The sequence below is a fragment of the Pipistrellus hanaki genome (genome assembly GCF_964339955.1).
Source record: "Pipistrellus hanaki genome assembly, chromosome: 19".
NCBI lineage: Eukaryota > Metazoa > Chordata > Mammalia > Chiroptera > Vespertilionidae > Pipistrellus > Pipistrellus hanaki.
In genome coordinates, this window is record NC_140521.1 from 9,821,775 (window position 1) to 9,844,670 (window position 22,896).

Sequence of the window (22,896 nt, forward strand, 5' to 3'; positions counted from 1 at the left end):
GGCAAACGTGTTTGCATCCAGCTCGTCGATGACGCGTCTAGGGGCGGGCCAGCATGTCAACCGTGAATGGCGGGGCGCTGCAGCCGCCGCAGTTTGAACTAATCACACAGGAAGAAAGGCGGGAACTGAGTAGCTATTGGTTGGCTTGTGGGCCAATTGGAAAAGACCCCGATTTGGCGGGAGTCTCGATCACAGTCGGGGCTCCGAGTTGTCCCCGCGCGAGCGAGCTCTGGGTGTCCCGGCTACCGTGGTCATGTTCGTGTCCGATTTCCGCAAAGAGTTCTACGAGGTGGTCCAGAACCAGGTGACCCCGCCCTTCCTTGGACCCTGAGGCCTCTTCGCGTGGAAGGGATGAAAGGGGAGCGGCCGTGGGAGGACGGGAGGGGCCCGGGTTAGGGGCACTGCGCTCAGCTCTCTTTCTCTTCCGCCGACAGCGGGTCCTTCTCTTCGTGGCGTCGGACGTGGACGCTCTGTGCGCTTGCAAGATCCTTCAGGTGCGACTTCGGACCCTGGGAGGGTGGGGCCGGGCGAGAGCAGAGCGTGCTGGGCGCGCCCCCCGGGCGAGGTGGGGGCGTCGAGTCCGGAGGGAACTTGGTGGGGTAGGGAGCAGGGCGGGCGGTGAGGAGCACCTTCTCAGGTGAGAGCTCAGGTTGGGGTAGGGGCCTGAAGCGACAACTGAAAGCTGGGGAGGAGGCCTCTTGAAGTTTCTTCCCTAGCAGGTTGGTATTGGGGTGGGTTAGAGAAGTTCTAGGCAAAAGTCAAGGAGACGAGTTAGTATTTTTGCAATAAACTAGGCAAAATATGGCTGCATTAGAGACCTGTATTGGCTTTTCAGATGTGGGGTTTGAGAAAGAGAAATCTGTGATAATTGAGGACATAGTGATGCCATAAGAGTAATGCTGGAAATACAGGGTTCCTTAGTCTATTATGGAAGACTAGAGGCCTGGTGCATGAAAATTCATGCACTGGAGGGGGGCGGTTCCTTAGACCTGCCTGCCCCCTCTCACAGTCTGGGAGCCCTCAGGGGCGAGAGGCAACCCGGTGATCACGGGAAGGCAACGCCTCATCACACCTCTGTTGCTGTCACTGCAGGCAGACTCTGGTAACCTGAGCCTCAAGCAGCCCTGGGCAGCTGGGTAGCCGCCATCCAAGACTTGCCTGCACCTCAGCTGGCCCTGGGTGGCTGGGGGCTGAGAGGACTGGGTGTCGCCATCTTGTGGCTGTGGGCGCCGCCATCTTTGAGGGCAGGGCAATTAGCATAGTCCCTCTTTATTGGCTGTGGGCACTGCCATCTTTGCAATGGTGTAAGGGTCAATTAGCATAGTCCCTCTTTATTAGATAGGACCATTGCTTCAGTTTTTTATATGGTACAGTGGATGTTTACATGAGCTTTGGTCAGGCCCTTGGTTCAGGAACTACTCAGAAGAACTATAAATAAGATCAGGTTTTCTCTCAATGTTTTCTTCGGGAATTTTAAAAAAATTCAGCCAAGTTTACAGAATAGTGTAGTGAACGCTCACATTCCCATCCCTAGTTTTTTCCATTAATATTTTTCTAACCTTATTTTTGTCACATGTCATTTGTCTCTCAATCCATCTTATTTTTTTTTTAAGTGCATTTCAAGGTAAATTAAAGACATTCCAAATATGACAGGCTTTGAAAATAATCTCTCTCTAGGCCCTGTTCCAGTGTGACCACGTACAATATACACTGGTTCCCGTTTCTGGGTGGCAAGAACTTGAAACTGCCTTTCTTGAACATAAAGAACAGGTATGCAAGATGCATTTTGGAGTACTTGGGCTTTTTTTTTACTCAATTGTAATGTTTTATTTAAGTATCAAATATGTTGCACAATATGAAAGGGAAAAAGCATTATGCTGGGTGACATACCTTCAAGTCAACAATAAATAAAAGTCAATATAGACAGCTTCTAACTCCGAATTTGTGTTGCAGACATTCCATGGTAAGGTGCTTGGGGGTTAGCTGTTTGTTTTAGACATGGCCTAGTTAAAATTATTTTAGATTAGACTACTATTCCCATTATCGCTCCAAAAAGATGTATCCCAGTTTCCTTCTTGGAATCTGGGAACATAATTTAAACAGTGGAAAGTCAGGACTCCTCCCACTTCTGCATGGGGCTATAATGAGAGTTGGGGCAGCTGAGACCCCACTGCGAGGGGCTGGAGTATGGAAGAGGGTCCCTGGAGTCTGTGGCCATATATATGACAGTCTGGCAGAGGTACATTCTCACCTGAGGCTCTTGTCATGATGGGACGGACCTCTGCCAGTTCCATATTTATAAGGAAAGGGTTTTCTATAGTGACGGGATGTAATGAAAACTTAATATTTAGGTGTCCATAAAGTATGGACTACCCAAGACTTGCTAAAATATTTAATTTTTTGTTTCATTTTGTTAATCCTCATCTGAGGATATTTTCCCATTGACTTTTAGAGAGAGTGGAAGGGAGAGGGAGAGACAAGAGATAGAAACATTGATGTGAGAGAGATACACAGAAGTATGTGCCCTTGACCAGAATCAAACCTGGCACCTTTCAATCTACCGGCTGATGCTCTATCCACTGAGCCAAACCAGCCAGGGCCCTCATCAACTACTTGACTCCATGTATGACTTAGGCATGCTGAGCCTCTGTATGCTCCATGGTGAAGCAGGGACAACCACAGGGCCTACCTCACAGTGCTGTTATGGAAGTGAAATAGTATATGGAGTATAGGAAAGCACTTAGGCCAGCTGTGGGCTTATTTGGAGCCCCTTCCTGTCAGGGCCTATTAGGGGTTTGATGCATCTCAGCAGAAGGACTCAGAGGCCTAGTGTGCGCCCTGTCCATGTATTTTCTTCACCATGTCTCTTCTTTTTTTCAGTTCCGTTATTTCATCCTCATAAACTGTGGAGCTAACATTGACCTATTGGATATCCTGCAGCCTGATGAAGATGCCATATTTTTTGTGTGTGACACCCATAGGCCAGTCAATGTTGTGAATGTGTACAATGATACCCAGGTAACTAGGCCTTTGGGCCCATGCATCTCCCACGTTCTCCCATCTATCTGTCTGTTCCTTTTCATGCCAAGGACAGTATTGCACCTGGTGTCCTTAGCAAGACAAGAATCTGGTTTTGTCCATCTTTGATGAGAAACCTGACACCTAACCCTGGGAGTTGCTCGGAATGCATTTGTGGGACATGCATGACCTGAAAGTGTGGGGACCAGAACCGAGTCTGCCCTCAGAGCTCAGGCCTACCCTCATTAACCATCCAGGGGCCTCAGAGACATCTGCCACACCCATTTAAGGGGTGGCATGAGGACCAGCAAGGCGGTGGTGCAAAAGGCCACTGTTAACTTAAAATGGCTCTGCTGCGTTCACTTTTTGAACTCCTGAGCAGAACGCGGAGCCTGGTGCAGAGCAGCCGCCTAACCTTCCTCTGAGGTCATTTTTCCCACCCACATTAACAAAGTGCGGGTCCGGAATTTTCAGGTGAAATCCGCCGGCCTGCACCTGCTTTTACGGACAGGACTTTTATTCCCTTTGGGGTTGCACATCTTCGTGTCCTCTGTCAGAGGCCAGGTTGTGGAGAGTTTGTTTTGTTGGCTTGGTGTGTGGCATAAGAGGGAGCTTTTTCCAAGACTTTGTGACTGTAGATAGTTTTCAAGTTTTTTTGTCATTTCTACAGACAGTGTGGTGTAACCCTAGCACCTCACTTAATGGAAATGAAAATTTTAAAATGCCTAAGAAATTTGAAATTCTTAATCATGTGACTATGTGTGCAAAAGTTATGAGTCAACCAATTAGGAAATAAGATTCTTCAAGACACAAACATGTGGTAAATAGTTTTCTGTCAAGAGAGAGGAGAGCTTGATGGTTCTTTGTTTTAATCTTAGATCAAACTACTCATTAAACAAGATGATGACCTTGAAGTGCCCGCCTACGATGATATCTTTAGGGACGAAGAGGAGGATGAAGAACATTCGGAAGATAAGGACGATGGCTCAGAGCCTTCTGAGAAGCGCACACGGTTAGAAGAGGTGGGTTTGGGCCTCTCACCAGTCTTAGGGAACCTGTCACTCCAGGAGGTCAGAGGTGAGTCTGGAGCCTGCTGGACCCTGACATAGCTGGGAGGTAGCAGGTGTGGGCATGTACAGGAGGTAACCGATCGATATTTCTCTCTCACATCAATGCTTCTCTCCCTCTCATTTCCTCTCTCTAGAATGAAAAAACACACACATTCCCTCGAATGTGGATTAAAAAAGATTAATTAGAATAGTAGCTGACGCATGATAGGATGTAAGAGACATTAGCTCTTATTAATCTGGTGGGGAAGCCAGTATGAGGCAGCTGTGGGTTATCCCAGATGACCTGGTGGTGGGGGTGTTGGAAAACCGAGGTAGACAGAGTATACCCTGAGCAGGCATTGTGGCAGCATCCCTCTTGTCCTGATGTCTTGAGGGCTAATGGGTCAGAGGAGTCCCGGCCATCCCTCGCCTCATTGCTTCCCTTCTGCGGGAGCAGACTGCTCAGGGCACAGGAATGACCCCTATTTTGGATCTGAGTCCAATGGCTTTTGTCAAATCAGAACGTTCTCGAGTTGTGATAAATTCCTGGCTCATTTGCTTACTTTTGTTTTCTTTGTCCGTGCATCAGGAGATAGTAGCAGAAACCATGAAAAGGAGGGAGCGAAGAGAGTGGGAGGCCCGGAGGTGAGTGTGCACTTCAAGCAGCACCTTGCTCTGCCTGTGGGTCTGTGGCATCTGTGTTTTCCCCTGGGAGCGCAGGCAGTGTTCTCCATGTGAGGGTAGTTTGTTTAGTTTAGGACCTCTGGGCCTTTGACTCCTTGAATGAGCATGTGATCCCTGCATTGGAGCACGTGGCGTCCTTTTTGTAGTCTTGGTCCCAGGAGTGACAGGAGCAGGCCCAAAGGTCTCCCTCATACATCACCAAGCATGATGGCCTCTGGTTCTCTTATTTTTATTGCTTTCCAGATGTAGATACTTTTATTTACAGACTTTTACAGTTCGTTTAGATGCCAATTGTGTAAAACTTACAATAGCAATAGAAGTACTATTATATAGTACTTACTTGGCCATTCTGCTCCTTTTTGAACTGTATTTTACTTCAGTATCTTGCCATGACAGGTAAGGCTGCAGTGAACAACCTTGTGCACATAGCAAGTTTGGTCTTGCTTGTCCTTTGGATAATTTCTTGGGATAATTTCTCAGAAGCGGGGTTCCGGGACTGTTCCGTTGCACATCTCCCATTGCCGCAGCAGTTTGTATTCATATCACTCCCTTCCGGGCCTTGTGCCTATCCACTCCGAGAAAGGGTCAGTAAGTGAAAACAAGACTACCATGCCTTTCTTTGAGTACTGTAAAACTTTAGCGCCTTCCCCAAATGTTTGCTGTTTCCTGTTGAAGACTCGCGTTTTATGTCGCACTTTATTTTGTTACAGAAGAGACATCCTCTTTGACTATGAACAGTACGAATATCACGGGACATCAGTGAGTATGGATAGGTGGAATTCACCACAAAGTTCTGACTCGGGGGTCGCTGTCCTGGAACATGAGGAGGAATGTGCATAGAGCCTCAAAAATCTGGTTTGGATCTGAGCCCCATAGTTTCCTACTGTGTGAGCTTGGGGAGGTGGTACAGTCTCTCTGAGCCGTAAATCCTCCACTAAAGGAAGAGGACAATCTTCATTCCAGAGGCAGTTGTTAGGAAGACTCTTTGTACCTAATCCACTCACACACTCTGGTCGGGCAGACGCGCTGCAGGGGTTCAGCTGGGCCCTGGGCAGCTCAGGTCTGGGCTAGCTGTGGCCTGGCCCCGTGTATGCCCCTTCCATGAGTGAGCATGGCTGCCTCTGGACTCAGGCTTCCCTCTCTCTTTCAGTCGGCCATGGTGATGTTCGACCTGGCATGGGTGATGTCCAAGGATATGAATGACATGCTGTGGTATGTAGCCTCTAGTCAAAGGCACTCCATTCGTGGCTTTCTTCTAGCAGCTCTGTCCGCCCAGTGAGGGCAGGGTCAGGAGGAAGATGTCACCATTGCACCGCCCTTGTTCCCCTGGGAATGTGCATGGCCCGGTTTTCTCTCTAACTGTGAGCTCTCGGGTGTGGAGGGAGCATGGCCAGTGAGGAGGGTCGGACGTTGGGGCTTGTATGCAGCTCCTCCCTTCCTACTCTACGCTGAGCCTTACGGAAGGAGTGTGAGGTTTGAACAAGGCAGCCCTGCTAGGCATCTTGACAACCCTGGCATGTGGCCCCTCTGAGTTTGCTTTAAGCAGGAACTCTTGGTACACTGGGGTGGAAAAGTCAGAGGAGGTGGTGGGGTTGGTCCCAGGGGTGACACCCCAGGTGGTATTTTTGAAGAGGTCCCTGGGAAGTGGGCACATGCTATGCTGAGAGATGTGGTGGGTGCTCCAGTGGCCTGTCTTCCACCCGCAGGGCCTCTCCTGTCTCACTTTGTGCCCAGTGCCAGCTGTTTCCAGCTGTGGCCCTGGAGGGGTGTTGAAGGACTCTGCCTGGGACCAGCAGTTAGCTCACACCATGGGTCTTGGTCCCTCCTGCTGTGGGCCGGCTGAGACCTCAGGGAGGTCGGTCCAGCCTAAATCTCCATGATCTCATCCACAAAAGATAAGCTTGGAGAAGGAACCTGGAAGGTTACTAAGGAGCCTACATGCTGGTCCTTTCTGTGCCATCATTTTACACAGGAAGGACGGAGCTGTGGATGTAACAAGGGCATACCTCAGAGAGGGTAATGTGAGGGGCTCAGAGAGGTAGAGGGAGGCACCAGCGCCTGAGCATGGGTGTCTGCTGCAGTCCTACACTGGCAGGACCGGGCGGAGAGTGGCGCCCTGCGACCTTGTTCTTGATCTCCCTCCTTGTGTATCAGAAGTTCCTGCAGGGGTAGCACCGAACCAGGAGCCCCTAGTCTCCCCCATCACCTCTCCACCCCGAGAGGGACTACCAGTCTGAGGGAGGGCCTGGGTCTGGCCGTGATGGCAGGATGCTCCTGCCTGCCCCGCCCTGTGCAAGGCCTCACTGCCCTCTCCTCCTTTTCCAGGTGGGCCATCGTTGGACTGACAGACCAGTGGGTACAGGACAGGATCACTCAGTAAGGATTACTCTTCGGGCTGTTCGAGGTCGGCCTGTGCTGGGAGGGTGTACCCGGCCCAGCCGCGGGCTCTGAGTTTGCGGTGGGGACATGGGTGGCAGCATCACTGTAGAGCCCCACTGAGGAGGGGCTGGCATTGGCCTGAGTCCTTGTCACCGAGGAGGAAGGGCTTAGTGCAGGAACTGTCAGAGGAGCATGTGGCCTCATGTGGATGTTCTGTCCACTCTCGGGGACCCCAGCAGGTGGAGCCAGAGGGGAGAGGAGGGAGCCCAGTCTCCCGAGCTGGGTGCTGTTTTCGCCCTGTGCTGCAAAGGTGTGGCCCATGCACAGCAGACACAGGGCAGGAGGAGGTGGGGAGGGCCCCCGGAGTCCTGCCAGGGAGGGTGGGTGAGGGCTGCAGGGAGGGCTGGCGTGGAATAAATCCTTTTTTGCCCCTCAGTGGGCAGACTGTGGTGCTTGCCATTGGAATCAGACAAGCTGAAAGGCTGCCGAATGCAGATGCCAAGGAGGGGCAAGGTGCTGGTGCCCTCTCTCATCCCTACTCTGGTAGCCGTCAGGTGGGGACTCCAAGGGAATCAAAGGGACCTTGGCCCCAAGACGTTAACCCTTTCCCAGGGACCTGAGTCTGTCACCTGGCACTACCCTAGGCACAGCCTCCTAGTATAGCTTGCTAAGATCCCCGTGCCCTCTGTTTTCTGCTTCCCCTACCTTTCTAAGTGTAGTGGGGCCGAGGGAGTGGGAGGGCCCTGAGTTTCACAGGCCCAGTGGCACTTCCTGGATCTGTCATCTGGGCCCAGCCTGCTGCCCTGCTGGTCCTCACTCACCCTTCCCTGTTAGGGTGGCATGGGGTGTGTGCAGTGTTAGGCACCATCCCTGGCCTGTGGCTTCCGGTTATGTGAGGCCATGCTATTAGTGTTCTATTCAGTGGCCCCTTTACGTGGACCTGGACTCCGGTCTCTCCTGTGCTCAGAAGCACTTCCTGTGGCTGGTCCACACCCCTGCCGTGGGTCACCTATGGGGTCTGCCCACTTGACCGTGGCTGGCAGGCAGGGCTGTGGCCTTCTGCAGTGCCCCCTCTCAGAAGGCCTCAGTAAGTAAGGGCAGGGCAGCTGATGCCCAGAGGAGAGTGCAGGGGAGGTGGGGCCTGAGCTCCCCCTGCCAGCTCTGTCTGCTCAGCTCCCCCAGCACCCAGGCCTGCCACCCCTTTGCCATGATGGCTTTGTAGGCAGAGGTGGTGGGCTGGCCCTTGAGCCTGTGAGGGGAAGCCCTTGGGAGGGGGAAGCCGTGGCAGGCTGCACGTGAGGAGAGGAGGGAGCCCGCCCAGGCCAGCAGTGCTTCCTTCCCAGGATGAAGTATGTGACTGACGTGGGCATCCTGCAGCGCCACGTGTCCCGGCACAACCACCGGGACGAGGATGAGGAGAATGCCCTCTCCGTGGACTGCATGCGCATCTCCTTCGAATACGAGTATCCTTGCGGCTCAGGCCTTCGGGGTGCAGGCAGCGCCCCTGCCCTCAGATGCTTTGTTCTGTTGTGCATTGTTGTCCCCTCTGCAGACCCTAGCCCGTGTCCCCTGTGTTTGGCGTGCTTGCTGGCCACAGAGTTTCAGGTTGTGCAGCTGTGGCTGCCATGTCCCAGGATGGGCATCAGACAAGAGGGGTCCCATGTGTTCCTGGGGTGGGCAAAGCAGGTACTAGGGACGCAGGTTCTGCCTCACCTTGTCTGTGTGGCTCTGGCTCCTGGGCACCACAGCTGTTTTAAGAAGCATCTGTATGTATTTAGAGCTCATTGTAGGCCTGGTGCTAGGTGTATGCAGGTAAGGGCATGAGGGACTGCCTATGTGGTGGAGGCAGTTTAGTGACATTTGCAGACTCCTGTCAAGTCAGGAGGAAAGAGAACCAGCATGTGATTACGTAGTGTTTCATGAGATCACTGGGGGGCTGATGGAGTGAGTGGCCCTGTGAGCCCAGAGCAGTGACTGAGTTCACTTTAGTGTTTAAAAGGTTCCAGGACTGCCGATTCGAGGAAAGGAGACAGGGTGGTTGCTTGGGTCAGACCACAGAGTGATGATGAGCTTGAGGTATGATGGGGTTGCTGCTTAGGTGGCAGAATAATGGCAGGACAGTGCCTTCCTTTCCCCATGCTGAGTTGGCTGGGAATGAGTGAAAACATGGATTTGGACAGGTCATGTGGGAAGAGTCCACAACAAGTCTAGGAAGAGGTGCTGGGTGCGGGGCGGCCGGATTCCTGGGAGGGCGCCACAGTGTGCAGGAACCCACCGGGAATTGAGTCCAGACATGTGCCATCAGGACCAGGGCTTGCTGGGGTATGGGCAGAGAGGTCGTTGGCTATGGAGCTTAGCCCTCAGGAAGGGCAGCAAAGAGAACACAGCCTGCCATGTGCCCAGAGGCTGGCCTAGGGGAGGCAGGTATGTTGGCAGTAGTGGCACCTCGATGCAAGCAGGGCCAGCCTGGCATCCTGCCTGAGACCCTCTGGTGAGAGGAGAGGCCTCGGAGTTGGGAATATCCTTGCACACAGCCTCACTATTGACCCCAGGAGCAGTGAGGGGCGTGTTCAGGAAGAGAGGTGAGGACGGGCCTTTGCTGAGGGAATCCAGGCAGGGGGATGGGGGATGGATGGGGTGGAGGGCAGGGTCAGGTGGAGGATGCAGGGAGTCAGAAGGTTCTCTATAGCCACGGTAAGGCTCTCAGGACTCCTTCACTTCAGTTTCCCTGTCTGTCACACAGAGGTAATGGTGCATACCCACAATCTCACAAACTCTATATATGGGTTAAATTAAGCAAGAAGGTCAGAGAGCTCCAGGGTACTCAGGTGCTGACTGGTTGTGCCTGGTGAACGGAGCAGGCCGTCTATGGGAGCATCAAAGTGGGCCCTCACAGGGTGGGAGGCCCCAGGTCATGGTGCAGCCTCCTTGACTGCAGCCCAGCCTCCGCCTGGCGCTGTACCAGCACTGGTCCCTCCATGACAGCCTGTGCAACACATGCTACACTGCAGCCAGGTTCAAGCTCTGGTCTGTGCACGGGCAGAAGCGGCTCCAGGAGTTCCTTGCGGACATGGGGTAAGTGACCCCCTTAACCTGAAGTCCCCCAAGAGAAAAGCCCCTCCCCTTCATTGTGACTGACTTGGCTGTAATATTTAGCTGTTGCCTGTTTCTGCCATCAATTTCTCACTCTGAGTTCCCAGAATATCATCTGAAGGCCCATGCCGGGATGTCCCTTGTTTACAAACACTGGGGCCCTTGTGGGGTTCTCTCTGACTCCCCACCTTTGGTGGTCAGCCTCAGCGTTCTCTATTTGAAGGCAGGTTGTGTATGACTAGTGCTTGCCATGTTCCCAGTCTCCCCCTGAAACAGGTGAAGCAGAAGTTTCAGTCTATGGACATCTCTCTGAAGGAGAATTTGCGGGAGCTAATTGAAGAATCTGCGAATAAATTTGGGTAAACACATGTATTTCTGTACTAAGCTTTGTGAAGGTTTCAGTTTTAACCAGATTTCCTAAAATAATGTTTAAAAAGAAAACAAACAGGAATGCACAAATGAGCATGACCTGCCGAGCCTTTCCTGAAGTTTTCAGTTCTCTTTGGGTTAAAAATAGGGCTTCATGAAGTGCCCAAAAGGTCCAGGATCCTTAAGTCCTGGGGCTGAGGTTGACCCAGTGTGTCCCTCACTGGACACAGGGAACGCCTGGGAAGAACCCACTGGGTCCAGACTTAGGTGAGTTCTGCCAACCCGGTTCTCCAGCACTGCTGCTCCTGGCACAGCCCGGCCTTACAGCTAGTTTATTCTGCTCCCAACCAGCTGAGCAGCTTTGACCAGGCGTTCAGAGCCCAGGTTACAGGGCTCTACATCAGGCCTTCTTACTCCCTTCCTTCTCTGACCAAAACAGCCATACAGCTGCTGGGGCGGGAGAGGGAACAGCAGCACATTTTGCTGTCCTGGCCTAGTGAGTGGTAAGAGCTCACCCACTTGACACTCCCATGTGCCCCCGCGGTGACAGCCATGTTGTTTCCTCCTGTTGCAGGATGAAGGACATGCGTGTGCAGACTTTCAGCATTCATTTTGGCTTCAAGCATAAGTTCCTGGCCAGTGACGTGGTCTTTGCTACCATGTCACTGATGGAGAGCCCCGAGAAGGCCAGCTCAGGGACAGATAACTTCATCCAGGCTCTGGACAGCCTCTCCAGGTAGTGGACATGGCTGTGGCCTCTAGCCCCTCAGCCATCTCCTGCCCTCAGCCTCATCCTGCCCAGGGAGGCAGGTGTCAGGGACTCCCGGGGCGTGGGCGTGACTTTGGCCTGCGGAAACTGCTGACGTGCAAATTAGAATCACATACAAGTTGTGCGTACTCATATTTTCGTTTCTCTTGGGTATATGCCTAGGAATGGACTTGTTGGGTCATATACTGCCCTCATCCCAGGATTGATGATGGGTCAGTTTTAGACATTGTCTGCTGACTTCCTGCTATGACAAAAGAGCATTTTTCTCACCTTTGTGCTCCTTCCCCTCCTGTTGTTACAGTCAGCCCCTATTTTTAGCTCCTTTGTGACTTCAGCATACTTACATCTTGTTCTATCACTAGTGTCTCTTGTCTCCCTTCTTTGTAAGAAAAGGATATCAGCATTCCTACTTTTCTCCTTCCCCTTCCCCGCACGTGTCCACCCCTCCCCCAATAAATCTAGGCTTTTACATTTTCAAGGTTGAGAACACTTAATCTTGAGTTAGAGAATGTGAGTCATCTCATTTTTGGCTATCGGTTGATTCTAAAAGATGAAAATCAATAAATAGTGTTACTTCACTGTGCTAGTAAAATATTTCAGAGTCAATAATGCGCAGCGGTTCCATCATCTTCTGGTCTAGCGCTTTGTTTTTCCTGGGGCTCTTGTTTGCCTTTTATCACATCCTGCTTTTTCTTAGCTCTCCTTGCAGCAGCGTTTCCCCAAGTCCTTTTTGTGTGTGAGAGCCTGGGAGTCTGTCTTTTCGCTCCAACCTGGACCTGCAGCTCCCGTTGCCTATTGTCCGCTGCCATCGCGGATGGCCCTTAACTGCGCCCTGGTTTGGAGCCATCATTTCTCGGCATCCTCATCTTTTGTCTGTTTTATTTTACTCCTCCTTTTTGCTAGAGCACAATCTCGAGTAACTTTTCTTTTTAAGAAAAAATATATATTTTATTGATTTTTTTTTTACAGAGAGGAAGGGAGAGGGATAGAGAGCTAGAAACATCGATGAGAGAGAAACATTGACCATTGCCTCCTGCACATCCCCCACCGGGGATGTGCCTGCAATCAAGGTACATGTCCTTGACTGGAATCGAACCTGAGACCTTTCAATCCGCAGGCCGACGACGCTCTATCCACTGAGCCAAACCGGTTTCGGCTCGAGTAACTTTTAAAGAAAGAGCGCGTGAGGAGTATAAACGTTCTGAGTTGCACTTCTGACAGTATCTCTTCTACCCCCTTCTGATTGCTGGTTTAGCTCGTATAGAATTCTAGGTGGAAGGTAATTCTTGTTGAATGTGGATTCCATTGCTCCCCTGTCTTCCAGCAGTCAGTGGTGCTAATGAGAAGTCTCAGCCATTTTGGTTTCTTTCTTCCTTCTCTTTTTTTTTTTTTTTTTTTTATAAATGTGTTCCCAGCCCATTTGAAGAAGCTTACAGGATCTTTTATTCCCAGTGTTCCAGAATTTCTTAGTGAAGTGTCTAGGGTGGGTCTTGTTTCATGCATTATATTGGGTTCTCAGTGAGTCTTTTCAATCTGAGGTTCTGTGTCTTTAAGCTTGAGAATGCTTTTGTGCTATTTTTTTTTTAATTGTTGAGAGTATGTGCTATTTCTTTACTATCCCCCAACACATATATGTCAATGTTTTTTATTTTCTTTCCAGACTTCCTAGAATAATACCCTAGCTCTTATTTTTGTCATATTTCCATGACTTTGTTTTGTTATTGATGTTAAGGAAGCTTTTCTTTATCCTCTTGTCTTTGGAAGAGAATTTTTTATTTTTTGCAGTTATTTTACTTTCCACAAACACTTCCTAGTATCAAATGGTCCCTTTTTTATAGCGTGTGGTTCTTGGTTTATGAATAGTTGACCAAATCTCTCTGAAGATACTAGAGTTCATTTTCTTTTGTTCTCCAAATTATCTCATTTTCCTCTTGGGTCGTTTTTTTCAGGCCCCAGGTGTTTCTCAATGTCTGATGGTCCTTCACATTCAAGAGGGGGGCTCTAGAGCCCTGGGTTTCTGGGCACAGCCTGCTAGCCATAGGCATCACTCCAACTTGAGGGGTGGAAGTCAGTGTGACACTTGGGGAACCTTAACTTCTGGGTGCAGCAGCTTTGTTTGAGGACCTCACTTCTCCACGAGAGTTCATTTTGATGTACTCAGAGGGGAACCCTCCTTTTTGTGCCAAAAGGTAAAAATCCATTTGTCAGGTCCTCCCTGCAGCCCTTGCCCAGGGCTCTCGGATCAGAGCCCTCCAGGCACCTTCCAGGCCTGCTGGGCAGGGCCTTCCCCCGCTATTGGCTTTTTCCTGCCTTCTGATGCCAGCACACCTTCCCACCTCCCCTGTCCATCACTATGGGTTTATACAGTGTTTATTCCTTCCTTTCCCCTGAAAGGGAACTTAGGAGGGCGAGAAATCAACTCTCATCCCTACATTCCCTCCTGACCCAGGAACCAAGCATTCTGTTTGACTCTGTGCTGAAGCCATGTGTCTGCCACGTTACAGGGGTAACCTGGACAAGCTATACCATGGCCTGGAGCTTGCCAAGAAGCAGCTGCTAGCTACCCAGCAGACCATTGCCAGCTGCCTTTGCACCAACCTTGTCATCTCCCAGGGACCTTTCCTCTACTGCTCCCTCATGGAGGTCAGGCTTCCTCGGATACGGATGGGCACCGGCCACATCTGCTGGTGCCCCTCTGACTGTCTTCTCCCTGCAGGGCACTCCCGACGTCGCGCTGTTCTCCAAGCCAGCCTCCCTGAGTCTGCTCAGCAGACACCTGCTCAAGTCCTTTGTGTGTTCGGTGAGGAGGGTGGGTGGGTGCCAGAGGGCAGACTTCTTGGAGCAGTGCTCAGATGGGCACTAGAAGCTGGCCTTGCATGCCTGTGGCAGTTCACCAGCTACAGGGTCTGGGCAAACCCTTCCCTTTTTCCAAGCTGTGTTCTCCTCAGCTGACCCCTGGGAACCTCCCAGTTCCCATGAGCTCTGATTTTGTCACTGGCCATTCTGGTCACTCAGACAAGTGGGGAGGGCCTCAGGGAGCATGTGGGACTGAGGCTTGAGCATCTCTTCTGGTGAAATGGAGCCCCTGAAGGCTTTTGGGGTGTTGAGCGGTGGCTCTGTCAGGTCCTGGGCGCTGAATGCTGCACTCTACTTCAACACCATGACTGGGGATGTTTTGCCTCCACAGACGAAGAACCGGCGCTGCAAGCTGCTGCCCTTAGTGATGGCTGCCCCACTGAATGTGGAACAAGGCACAGTGACTGTGGTGGGCATCCCCCCAGAGACGGACGGCTCGGACAGAAAGAAGTGAGTCTTGTTCTATATGTCCTAGGAGCCTAGAGGGTGCAGGGGTGTCATTAGCTCCTGGGCCCTTTGGAGTTGGGTGAGGTTTGTCCTCAAAGCCACACCAGGGAGAACCTTTCTTTGATGAGGCAAACCTTCGAGGGCTTCAATCCACAGGTGGCAGGTTACCCCCTCTCCTGTTGGACAGTCATACTGTTTCTAACTCTGTTGTTATTATTTTAAAAAATATATTTTTAATTGGCTTTTAGAGAGAAGGGAAGGGAGGGGTGGGGGAGAGAAACATCAATTGCTGCCTCCTGCTCACACCCTGCAACCTTTCAGTGTATGGGATGATACCCAACCAACTGAGCCATACCAGTTGAGGCCAACTCTTATTATTAACTAGAGGCCCAGTGCATGAAATTCATGCACGGCGGCAGGGGGAGGAGGGCCCTCAGCCCAGCCTGTGCCCTCTTGTAGTCTAGGACCCCTCATTCCTTACTGCCCGCCTGCAGTGGAGGCAGAAGAGGCTTCCACCGCCACCACTGCACTTGCCAGCCGTGACCTGGCTTCTGGCTGAGCAGGAGTGCACTGGGAGCGCACTGACCACCAGGGGCAGCTTCTGTGTTGAGCATCTTCTCCCTGGTGGTCAGTGCACATCATAGCGACCGGTTGTTCTGGTTGTCCTGCTGTAACGCTCACTTAGGCTTTTATTATATAGAAAACACACCAGTGGGTCTGAGTCAGGCTCATCTTGCACTTCTGCAAAGCTTTCCTCACATCTAAATGTATTTCTGGCCCTTCCCTGCATCTTCAGCCTCAGCACTGTGTTCTTGCCCTTCTCTTGCATCAGTGTTAGGTTTCCTCCTGGCCACTCCTTCCAGACCAGGTGTTGGCCAGCAGGCAAGACCAAGGGGGCTCCCTGGCTCTCCCTGCTTCCCCTCTATGCTGTGCAAACTGGAGAACTTGTGACTAATCTCAGGGGCTGCCTGTTACCATCCTTAGGTATCTTTGCCTCCTAAGTGCAATCAGTGCCCCGGGTCAAGTACTCCCCAACAAATCCCCTAAGACGGACTTGGGTGCTTGCTGAGTGACAGCAGGTAGCAGGAAGCTGCCACCCTGCTTTCCTGGCAGGGCAGCTTGGGTGGCCAAGGACCAACCAGTATTTTGTGCCCCTCATTTTTCCCAACTAGCCTTTGTTGGCCTGTGCCGTAGAGGATAGGTCAATCATAGCTCCACTGACGTGAGCTTTGACCTCCTATGTTTGCAAAGACCATTTATTATAGTAGGAAATTGGGTGAGACAATGAACTTTTTCAGACAAGTGCTTTTAAATGGCTAAGCTGCTCTCCAAAGCTTCTCCATGGGTCTCCAATTCATGATCACACAGGCTGTAGCTGGCCAGGCTCATGCCTGGGTTCCAGGCAACCAGCAAGCACCTCCCTCGTGGTGTCATCACAGTCACCTTCATTCTTTCTCCAGTCAGTTTATCATTGTACGTCATATGTGTAACCATGCTTAGTGCTAGCTCTGAGTATGCACAGTCCCTTGTGAGAGTTGCCATTATAGTTTGAACACATGTCCTTCCTTTTGCCCAAGAGCCCCTTCCCCACAACTCACTTCGTCTGCTGCTAGCCCTTAGCTCCTGCAGCCCTGAGCCCCCAGGGGGTGGCCCATGCTCTCTGCTATCTGCTGCCCTGTGCTATCAGCAGCTCGGTACTCCTGCCTCCTGCCCTTGCTGGCAAGTTCTAGTCGCATGCCAGAACCCAGCTCTGCAGGCTCCTCCCAGTCCTATCCTACTGTGTGTAACCTGGTCTCATTTGAGACCCCCCCTCCTAGCAGTTTTCACTGAGCCTCTGCCTCTCACCTGCTCTAGTTGCCAGCACAATGACAGGCATGAAGGAGGCTGCAGTCGAGCCCTGGGCATGAAGCCCCCCGAGGGGGGGGGGGTACAAATGGACATTCACTCCCTGAGGGCTGAGAAGGGCTCAGTTGGGTACAGACGGGAAGCAGCAATGAGAGGTGTTGCCAGCCCAATGAGTGGTGAGGCCTAAGAGGCAGTGGCTCAGGAGGGGATGAGTCCTGGTGGGAGGAACTGGCAGCTGGGAAGGAGTTTGGGCTGAATCTGGTGTGTGTCCAGAGACATGGGAAGGGTCTGTCATAGTGGCAGGGCCCCCAATGTGCCTGTTATGTGTCTGCAGCTTTTTTGGGCGGGCATTTGAGAAGGCAGCGGAGGGCACCAACTCCCGGACACTGCACAACTATTTTGACTTCTCAGGTAAGAGTCCAATGTATGGGGGCCCATTCAAGGTCAGCACTGGCCTTGGAACCAGGGAAGCTGGCATCACCAGAGATACCTTGCCGGCAGCCCTTTCATCCTTTGGGAACCAGTCCTGAGCCTGCTTCTCTAGGCAGCTCAGGGAGCTCTGGGACGTTTCAGACCCTGTCAGGCTCCCAGGAGAAGAAACAGGTGTTGCCCAGGAACCCATAGGCCTGGCCCTTGAGGTCACTTCACCAACAAGCCTAGAGGACTGGCCACTCACCAGAGCCTCTAGGGTCCAGCTTCACCCATCATGGTCTACAACCCTCCTATGGGTTGTGGAAATACCAGCACCTAAGCTCTCAACCCCCAAGATGGCAAAGCAGGTACTCCTCCCATGACCACATCAAAATTCCAACTAAACTACAGAGCAACCATCATGGAGAACTGCCTGACGTCTAGCTGAACAGAAGTCCTATAACTAGAGATATGAAGAAGAAGCCACATGGAGACTGGTAGAAGGGCTGGAGACACAATGACTGGTTCCACACCCACCTATGGCAGTTAGAATCCAGGACTTAGATGATATTGTGTTGAGTGAAATAAGTCTGACGAAGAAAGACAAATGCCATATGACTTCATGTATATGCAAAATCTAAAGAACAAAACAGCAGAAACACTCAGATACAGAGAACATTTTTTTTTTAACTTTTTTTAAAAATATATTTCACCGATTCTTCACAGAGAGGAAGAGAGAGGGGGACCAGAGCCAGAAACATCCATGAGAGAGAGTCATCGACCAGCCGCCTCCCGCACACCCCCATTGGGGATGTGCCCACAACCAAGGCACATGCCCCCGACCGGAATCGAACCCGGGACCCCCCAGTCCGCAGGCCAACGCTCTATCCACTGAGCCAAACCGGTGCCGGCCAGAGAACATTTTTAACAGTTGCCAGAAGGGATGAGGGTGATAAAGGTGAAGGGATTAAGAATCATAAATTGGTTGTTATAAAGTAGTCCTGGGATGTGAGTATAGCATACAGAGAATAGTCAATGATATTATAATAACTATGTATTGTGCCAGATGGGTACCAGATTTATTGGGGGGATCACTTCATAAGTTATATAAATGCCTAATCTCTGGGTTGTACACCTGAACCTAACTTAATACTGTATGTCAAGAAAAAGAAACAGCTGGGCTTGTGGTGACTCGGGCACCACCTCCATCATGGCGCTGGCCAGCAGTTCTGGTCAGTGTTGTGAGGGGCCCTCCTGAGGCTTCAATGTGGTTATACGATAGCTCAGGCACTGGCCCCACATTTGTGTTGCACTAGCCCAGAGAATGGAAGAGCCCTGCCCAAGTGGTGGCTTTAGGACAATCATATCTGTAGGCCAGCCAGTGGCCCCTGCACTACCCTTGAACTTCTCCAGACACCAGCATGGAACATGGCCTACATTTGGCCATATTTGCTTTTTATTTTTGCTGACAGATTTTAAAACAGAGGTGTTGACACTTCACCCCTGTATTAGTCAGCCCAGGCTTCCATAACAAAGTACCACAGACTGGGGGGTTTAAACAACATAAAATTTTTAATGTATTTCTCAATTGTTCTGAAGACTAGACATCTAAGATCAAGCATCTACAGAGTCAGTTTCTTTTGAGGCCCCTCTCGTTGGCTTGTAGATTGCTGTCTTCTCCCTATACTTCACATAGTTGTCCCTATGTCCAAATCTCTGATAGGAATACCAGTCAGATTAGATTTGGACCCACGATAACTGCATTGTTTAATCTAATCACCTTTTAAAAAGCCCCATCTCAAATTTGTAGTCACATTCTCAGGTGCTGGGGGTTAGGCCTTCAGCATAAGAATTCTGGGAGAGTATACTTCAGCCCTTAATACCCATCTCTTTTATTTTTTAAATATATTTTAATTTATTTCAGAGAGGAAGGGAGAGGGAGAGAGAGAGAAACATCAATGGTGAGAGAGAATCATTGATCGGCTGCCTCCTACACATCCCCTACTGGGGATTGAGCCTGCAACCCAGACATATGCCCTTGACTGGAATCAAAACCAGGACCCTTCAGTCCACAGGCCGGCGCTCTATCCACTGAGCCAAACCCGCCAGGGCTCACCACCTGATTTCTCAATGACAATGATCACTGTGGTCAGAGACCCAGCCTTCATTCCAATTGCCTCAGTGTCTAGAGCTGGTTTCTTCCTACCGGGCCCACTCAGGCTGTGGCTCAGTTGGGTGTGTTCACCCAGCAGCAGCCCCCTAATTGCTGTTTCGTGTCTGAGAAGTGGGAAAGATCGGTGCTGGCTGATCTGCAGGATGCCCTAGCTGTACCTGGGGCTGGTTTGTGGGCCAGGAGCTGTTTGGCTTCCCCCGGGGGTGGAGATCATGGCAGCCCTGGCCAGTATGCCTGGGTGAGCTGAGCTTGAGTCTCCTGGAGCCGTGACTCATGGCACAGGCACTGCAGGGCCAGGCCAGCACAGTTCGCCCTCTAACGAGGGCCCATGTGTTTGTCTGAGCCTGATGGCCCCCCCAGAACTAAAGGCAATTTGCATTGTGTCCCCCTTCTACCAAAGAGGACACTTAAGCTGAGGGACTGGCCAGAGCAGGACGGAAGACTGGCTTCAGGCCTCTCACAGCCCACTGTGGGGCAGCACTCTGTCCAGCAGGGTGGAAGTTAAAAGTCATCCCCGTGTCCCCTCTGTTGCCTGTCAGTGCTGTTCCCCTGGCTGCCTGGAGGGTCCTTCCCACAGACCACAACCCCAGCCCCACTAACAGGGCAGCTGGAGGTTTCTGAGCATTAAATAAGGTGGGACGGGGAAGTATAACTTCTTAGTTCAGAATATTCCAGGCTATCGGGGAGCCAAGTCCATTTTTTTTTAAAATAAATTTTTATTGTTCATATTATTACAAATGTACCTCCCCCCCCCCCATTGCTCTCCTCCACCAGGTTCCCACCCCACCCTCTGCCCTTTCCCCACTCCCCATTGTCCTCATCCATAGGTGAACAGTTTATGTTCAGTCTCTTCCCACATCCCCCTTCTCCCATTTTGGAATGTACTGGAGAGTTCCAGGCCTGGATGGTTGGGAAGAAGTTAATGTGCTATGGCTTGTTTTTCTCCCTTCTCCCTCCCGTCCCTCCTCCTCCCTTCTCACAAGATGTTTTTCTTTCATTACTGCAGTAATTGAACTGAAGGCGGAGGATCGAAGCAAGTTTTTGGACGCGCTTATTTCCCTCCTGTCCTGAGGGTGAGTGCGGGGGCAGGGGGGGGCCCTGCCACAAAGCCAGTGCTGCGAAAGGCCCCGCCTGATTCCTGCTGTGGGTTCCCTGCTCTTTTCCTCCCCAGTCAGGCTTCTACTTGGGTTACAGGGAGATCTGGGGCCAACACTTTTTCCCCCAGGAATGTCTATCTGTGTGCTGGCGGCAGTGCCCACAATGGGGCATGTTGGGGAGCTGATTGCATTAAGTTCCTGAGACCCCTTCAGAAACAGCCAGCATTTGCCCTCTTCCCGACCATACTGTGGGTTGGGCGACAGCCAAGGACACACAGGCCACCTGGAGCCTTGTTGCCCCTTCAGCCTGGCTTCAGGCCCTGGGCTGGAGCCCACAAGGGCCTCTATTCAGGCTCCTGTGTGCTTTTGAGAAAGCAAAGCTGTTGCCAGCCGCTCAGCTGAGAATTATGAAATGGCTGTACACGGGCCTACAACAGCATGTGGCCGTAACCGACGGCCTCCTCGGGAAATGGGCCACAGCTGACCAGGTCAGGGGCTGCTCTGTGTCTAGCGACCGCTTCTCAGCACAGGGCCCCTCATACAGTGGATGCCCACACCTAGTCCTGCATCTCCCTGAGCCTGAGCTGGGGCTATTGCTGTGGCAGATGGGCCTGGCAAGGCTCTGGCATAGGATGGGCCCTCATGCCAGTCCAGGGTCCTCCTGTTTCCCCGTCCATGATAAGTGGAAACTAAGAGCAGATGATCCAATCAAAGGTTACAAGTAGGGCTCCCAGGCAGCGAGGCTGGCATTTGAGGCAGGTGCTCTCCTGCAGTCTGCTCAGTGATGTGTCATTCCACACAGCCCGGGTGCAAGGTGGCTCAGCCAGGAAGGGTGAGGAACAGTGTGTCGGGGGTGGCAGCAAGACACTCCAGACAAGAGGAGGGTTACCATGGGGCTGAGGCTGGACAAGCCACTGGGTAAGAACTGCAAGTAAGAAGGTCACCTTGGTGACCTAAGTCTTCAGAACTAAGGCCTTCAGGGGTTCTCGAGCAGATAACGGACTGGACCTGGGCAAGGGGTACAGTCAGGAGGGCAGGATCAGGCACCTTGGTAGTTCTGGGGTGGCCCTCGTCCCATGAGTGGTGGGGGCTACTCAGAAACAGCAGCCTGGCATGTCATTATTTATTTTGGGGGAAACTTAAGAATTGTTTGAAATTTCTTTCTTTTTTTTCTTTTTCAGAGTTGGATATCTTCAGAAATGACCTCCTTCTCCTTATTTATATTAATAAGCTTTTTATTTAGATTGTAAGTTATGGATATAGTTTTAAATGCAGGGACAGTGGTTTTTAATGGAATAAAAGGCTTATTTTAGGTTCCATGTGCCAACCTTTGCTCCAGTCATAGGGCAAGTACTTAGTTGTGCCCTGAGCTGAGCCTTCTGTGGATTCATAGGAGCCTTGATCATGCTCCCTGGACACCCTCAGGCTCTACAGGAAATCAGCACATGTTGGGGTATGGGGACAGCGATGGGCAGAGGCCGAGCACCTGGGTGTCTATATAGCACTGCGCCAAACACTGCCCAGCAATGCCAGCCCGAACCTGGTTGTGTCCACTCCCCCACCACTTCCTCTTGGCCTTGGCAACATCTCAAGTTCACCCTCTTGATCACATCCCACTCTCGTGATCAGCCACCCCATCCCATCCCCAGCACTGTCATCTCACACTTCAGCTCCTAGGTGTCCATGCACCACCCACCTCACAGGCACACAGTGAGGCCCAAGCCAGGAAGCGCCGCTGATAGAGACACGATGTCCCCAAGGTCAGCTTCACCTGCGTCTTTGTCACAGAAGGTCTGAGCTGGACAGGACCTTGGTGACCTAAGTCTTCAGAACCGCGAAAGTTCTCCAGGAGCCATGGGATCCACTGGTCCCACTCTCCCAGATGTCTCTGGAGCATGATCTGGAGGCGAGGATGCTCCCATCTACTGCTCTTTGGGGGGTCTGTCAGATACATCACCTGTTTCAGGGGAGGAGAGAGTGCATACAAGTGGCTGAGCTTGTCTGTGGTTACCACTTGGAGCTTAGGTGCCAGGGAAGCAAGCAGGCTGGAGGGACATGGCCTCCCGAGTGCAGCACCTGAGGCCGTGGGCAGGTGAAGGCAGAGTGGTTTGAGCAGGCTATAAGCTGGTGGAGGGGAAAGCTTAAGGAGTGGGTGGGTGTGGCCAAGACTCAGAGCAGCCCTTGGGAAAGGGTAGTGGGCACCGTGAGGTTGGCTGCAATGGGGCCAGCTTCTCTCTCCTGACCTCTGGCAGTGGGCTTTGCACCCTGCTCTTGATATGGGTCAGGTGGCAGCAGCCTGATTCTCCAGGGCTTGCCCTCAAGCACCCCAACCTGGCTGCAAAAGCTGTCTGGGCAGCTGCCTTCAGAACCCCAGCTGAGGCCTGAAAGAGCTGGAGAGCTGTGGGTTTGTGTGGGATGCAGTCCGCTCTTGGCCAAATAGCCTGTAGCCAGCATTAGCTGGCCCAGCAGCCAGGAGCTGTTTTTGGGCCCTGCTGCCTGCTGAGGTCCTTTGTACTGTGGGGCCCATCCCCCTGCAGCCATTGTTGGGAGCTCAGGCTACCAGTTGTTTCAGCCTCCCGGAAAGACCCGCTCACTGGCTCTGCTGTGGCCACCCTGAGCTCCTGTTCTCAGCTTCTCCCTATCCACTGACCCCCTCTTCCTCTAAGAGGCCTGACCAAGCCTGGGGGACTCCTGGCTGCTGGACAT

At 51.8% G+C, this 22,896-nt stretch overlaps 1 protein-coding gene across 1 annotated transcript; it reads left to right on the forward strand.

Annotated features, from left to right (window-relative positions):
• Positions 1 to 39: 39 nt before the first annotated feature.
• On the forward strand, positions 40 to 21,521 carry CDC45 (cell division cycle 45). Its single transcript, XM_084867924.1, has 19 exons — positions 40 to 304; positions 435 to 494; positions 1,678 to 1,770; positions 2,881 to 3,018; positions 3,897 to 4,040; positions 4,657 to 4,712; positions 5,462 to 5,510; positions 5,902 to 5,963; positions 7,077 to 7,127; positions 8,474 to 8,593; positions 10,074 to 10,205; positions 10,484 to 10,582; positions 11,167 to 11,328; positions 13,866 to 14,004; positions 14,078 to 14,161; positions 14,549 to 14,667; positions 16,844 to 16,920; positions 20,100 to 20,166; positions 21,372 to 21,521. Exons 1-18 carry the CDS (start codon positions 254 to 256, stop codon positions 20,162 to 20,164), a joined length of 1,701 nt encoding a protein of 566 aa, XP_084724050.1. The 5' UTR covers positions 40 to 253; the 3' UTR covers positions 20,165 to 20,166; positions 21,372 to 21,521.
• The last annotated feature ends 1,375 nt before the right edge of the window (positions 21,522 to 22,896 follow it).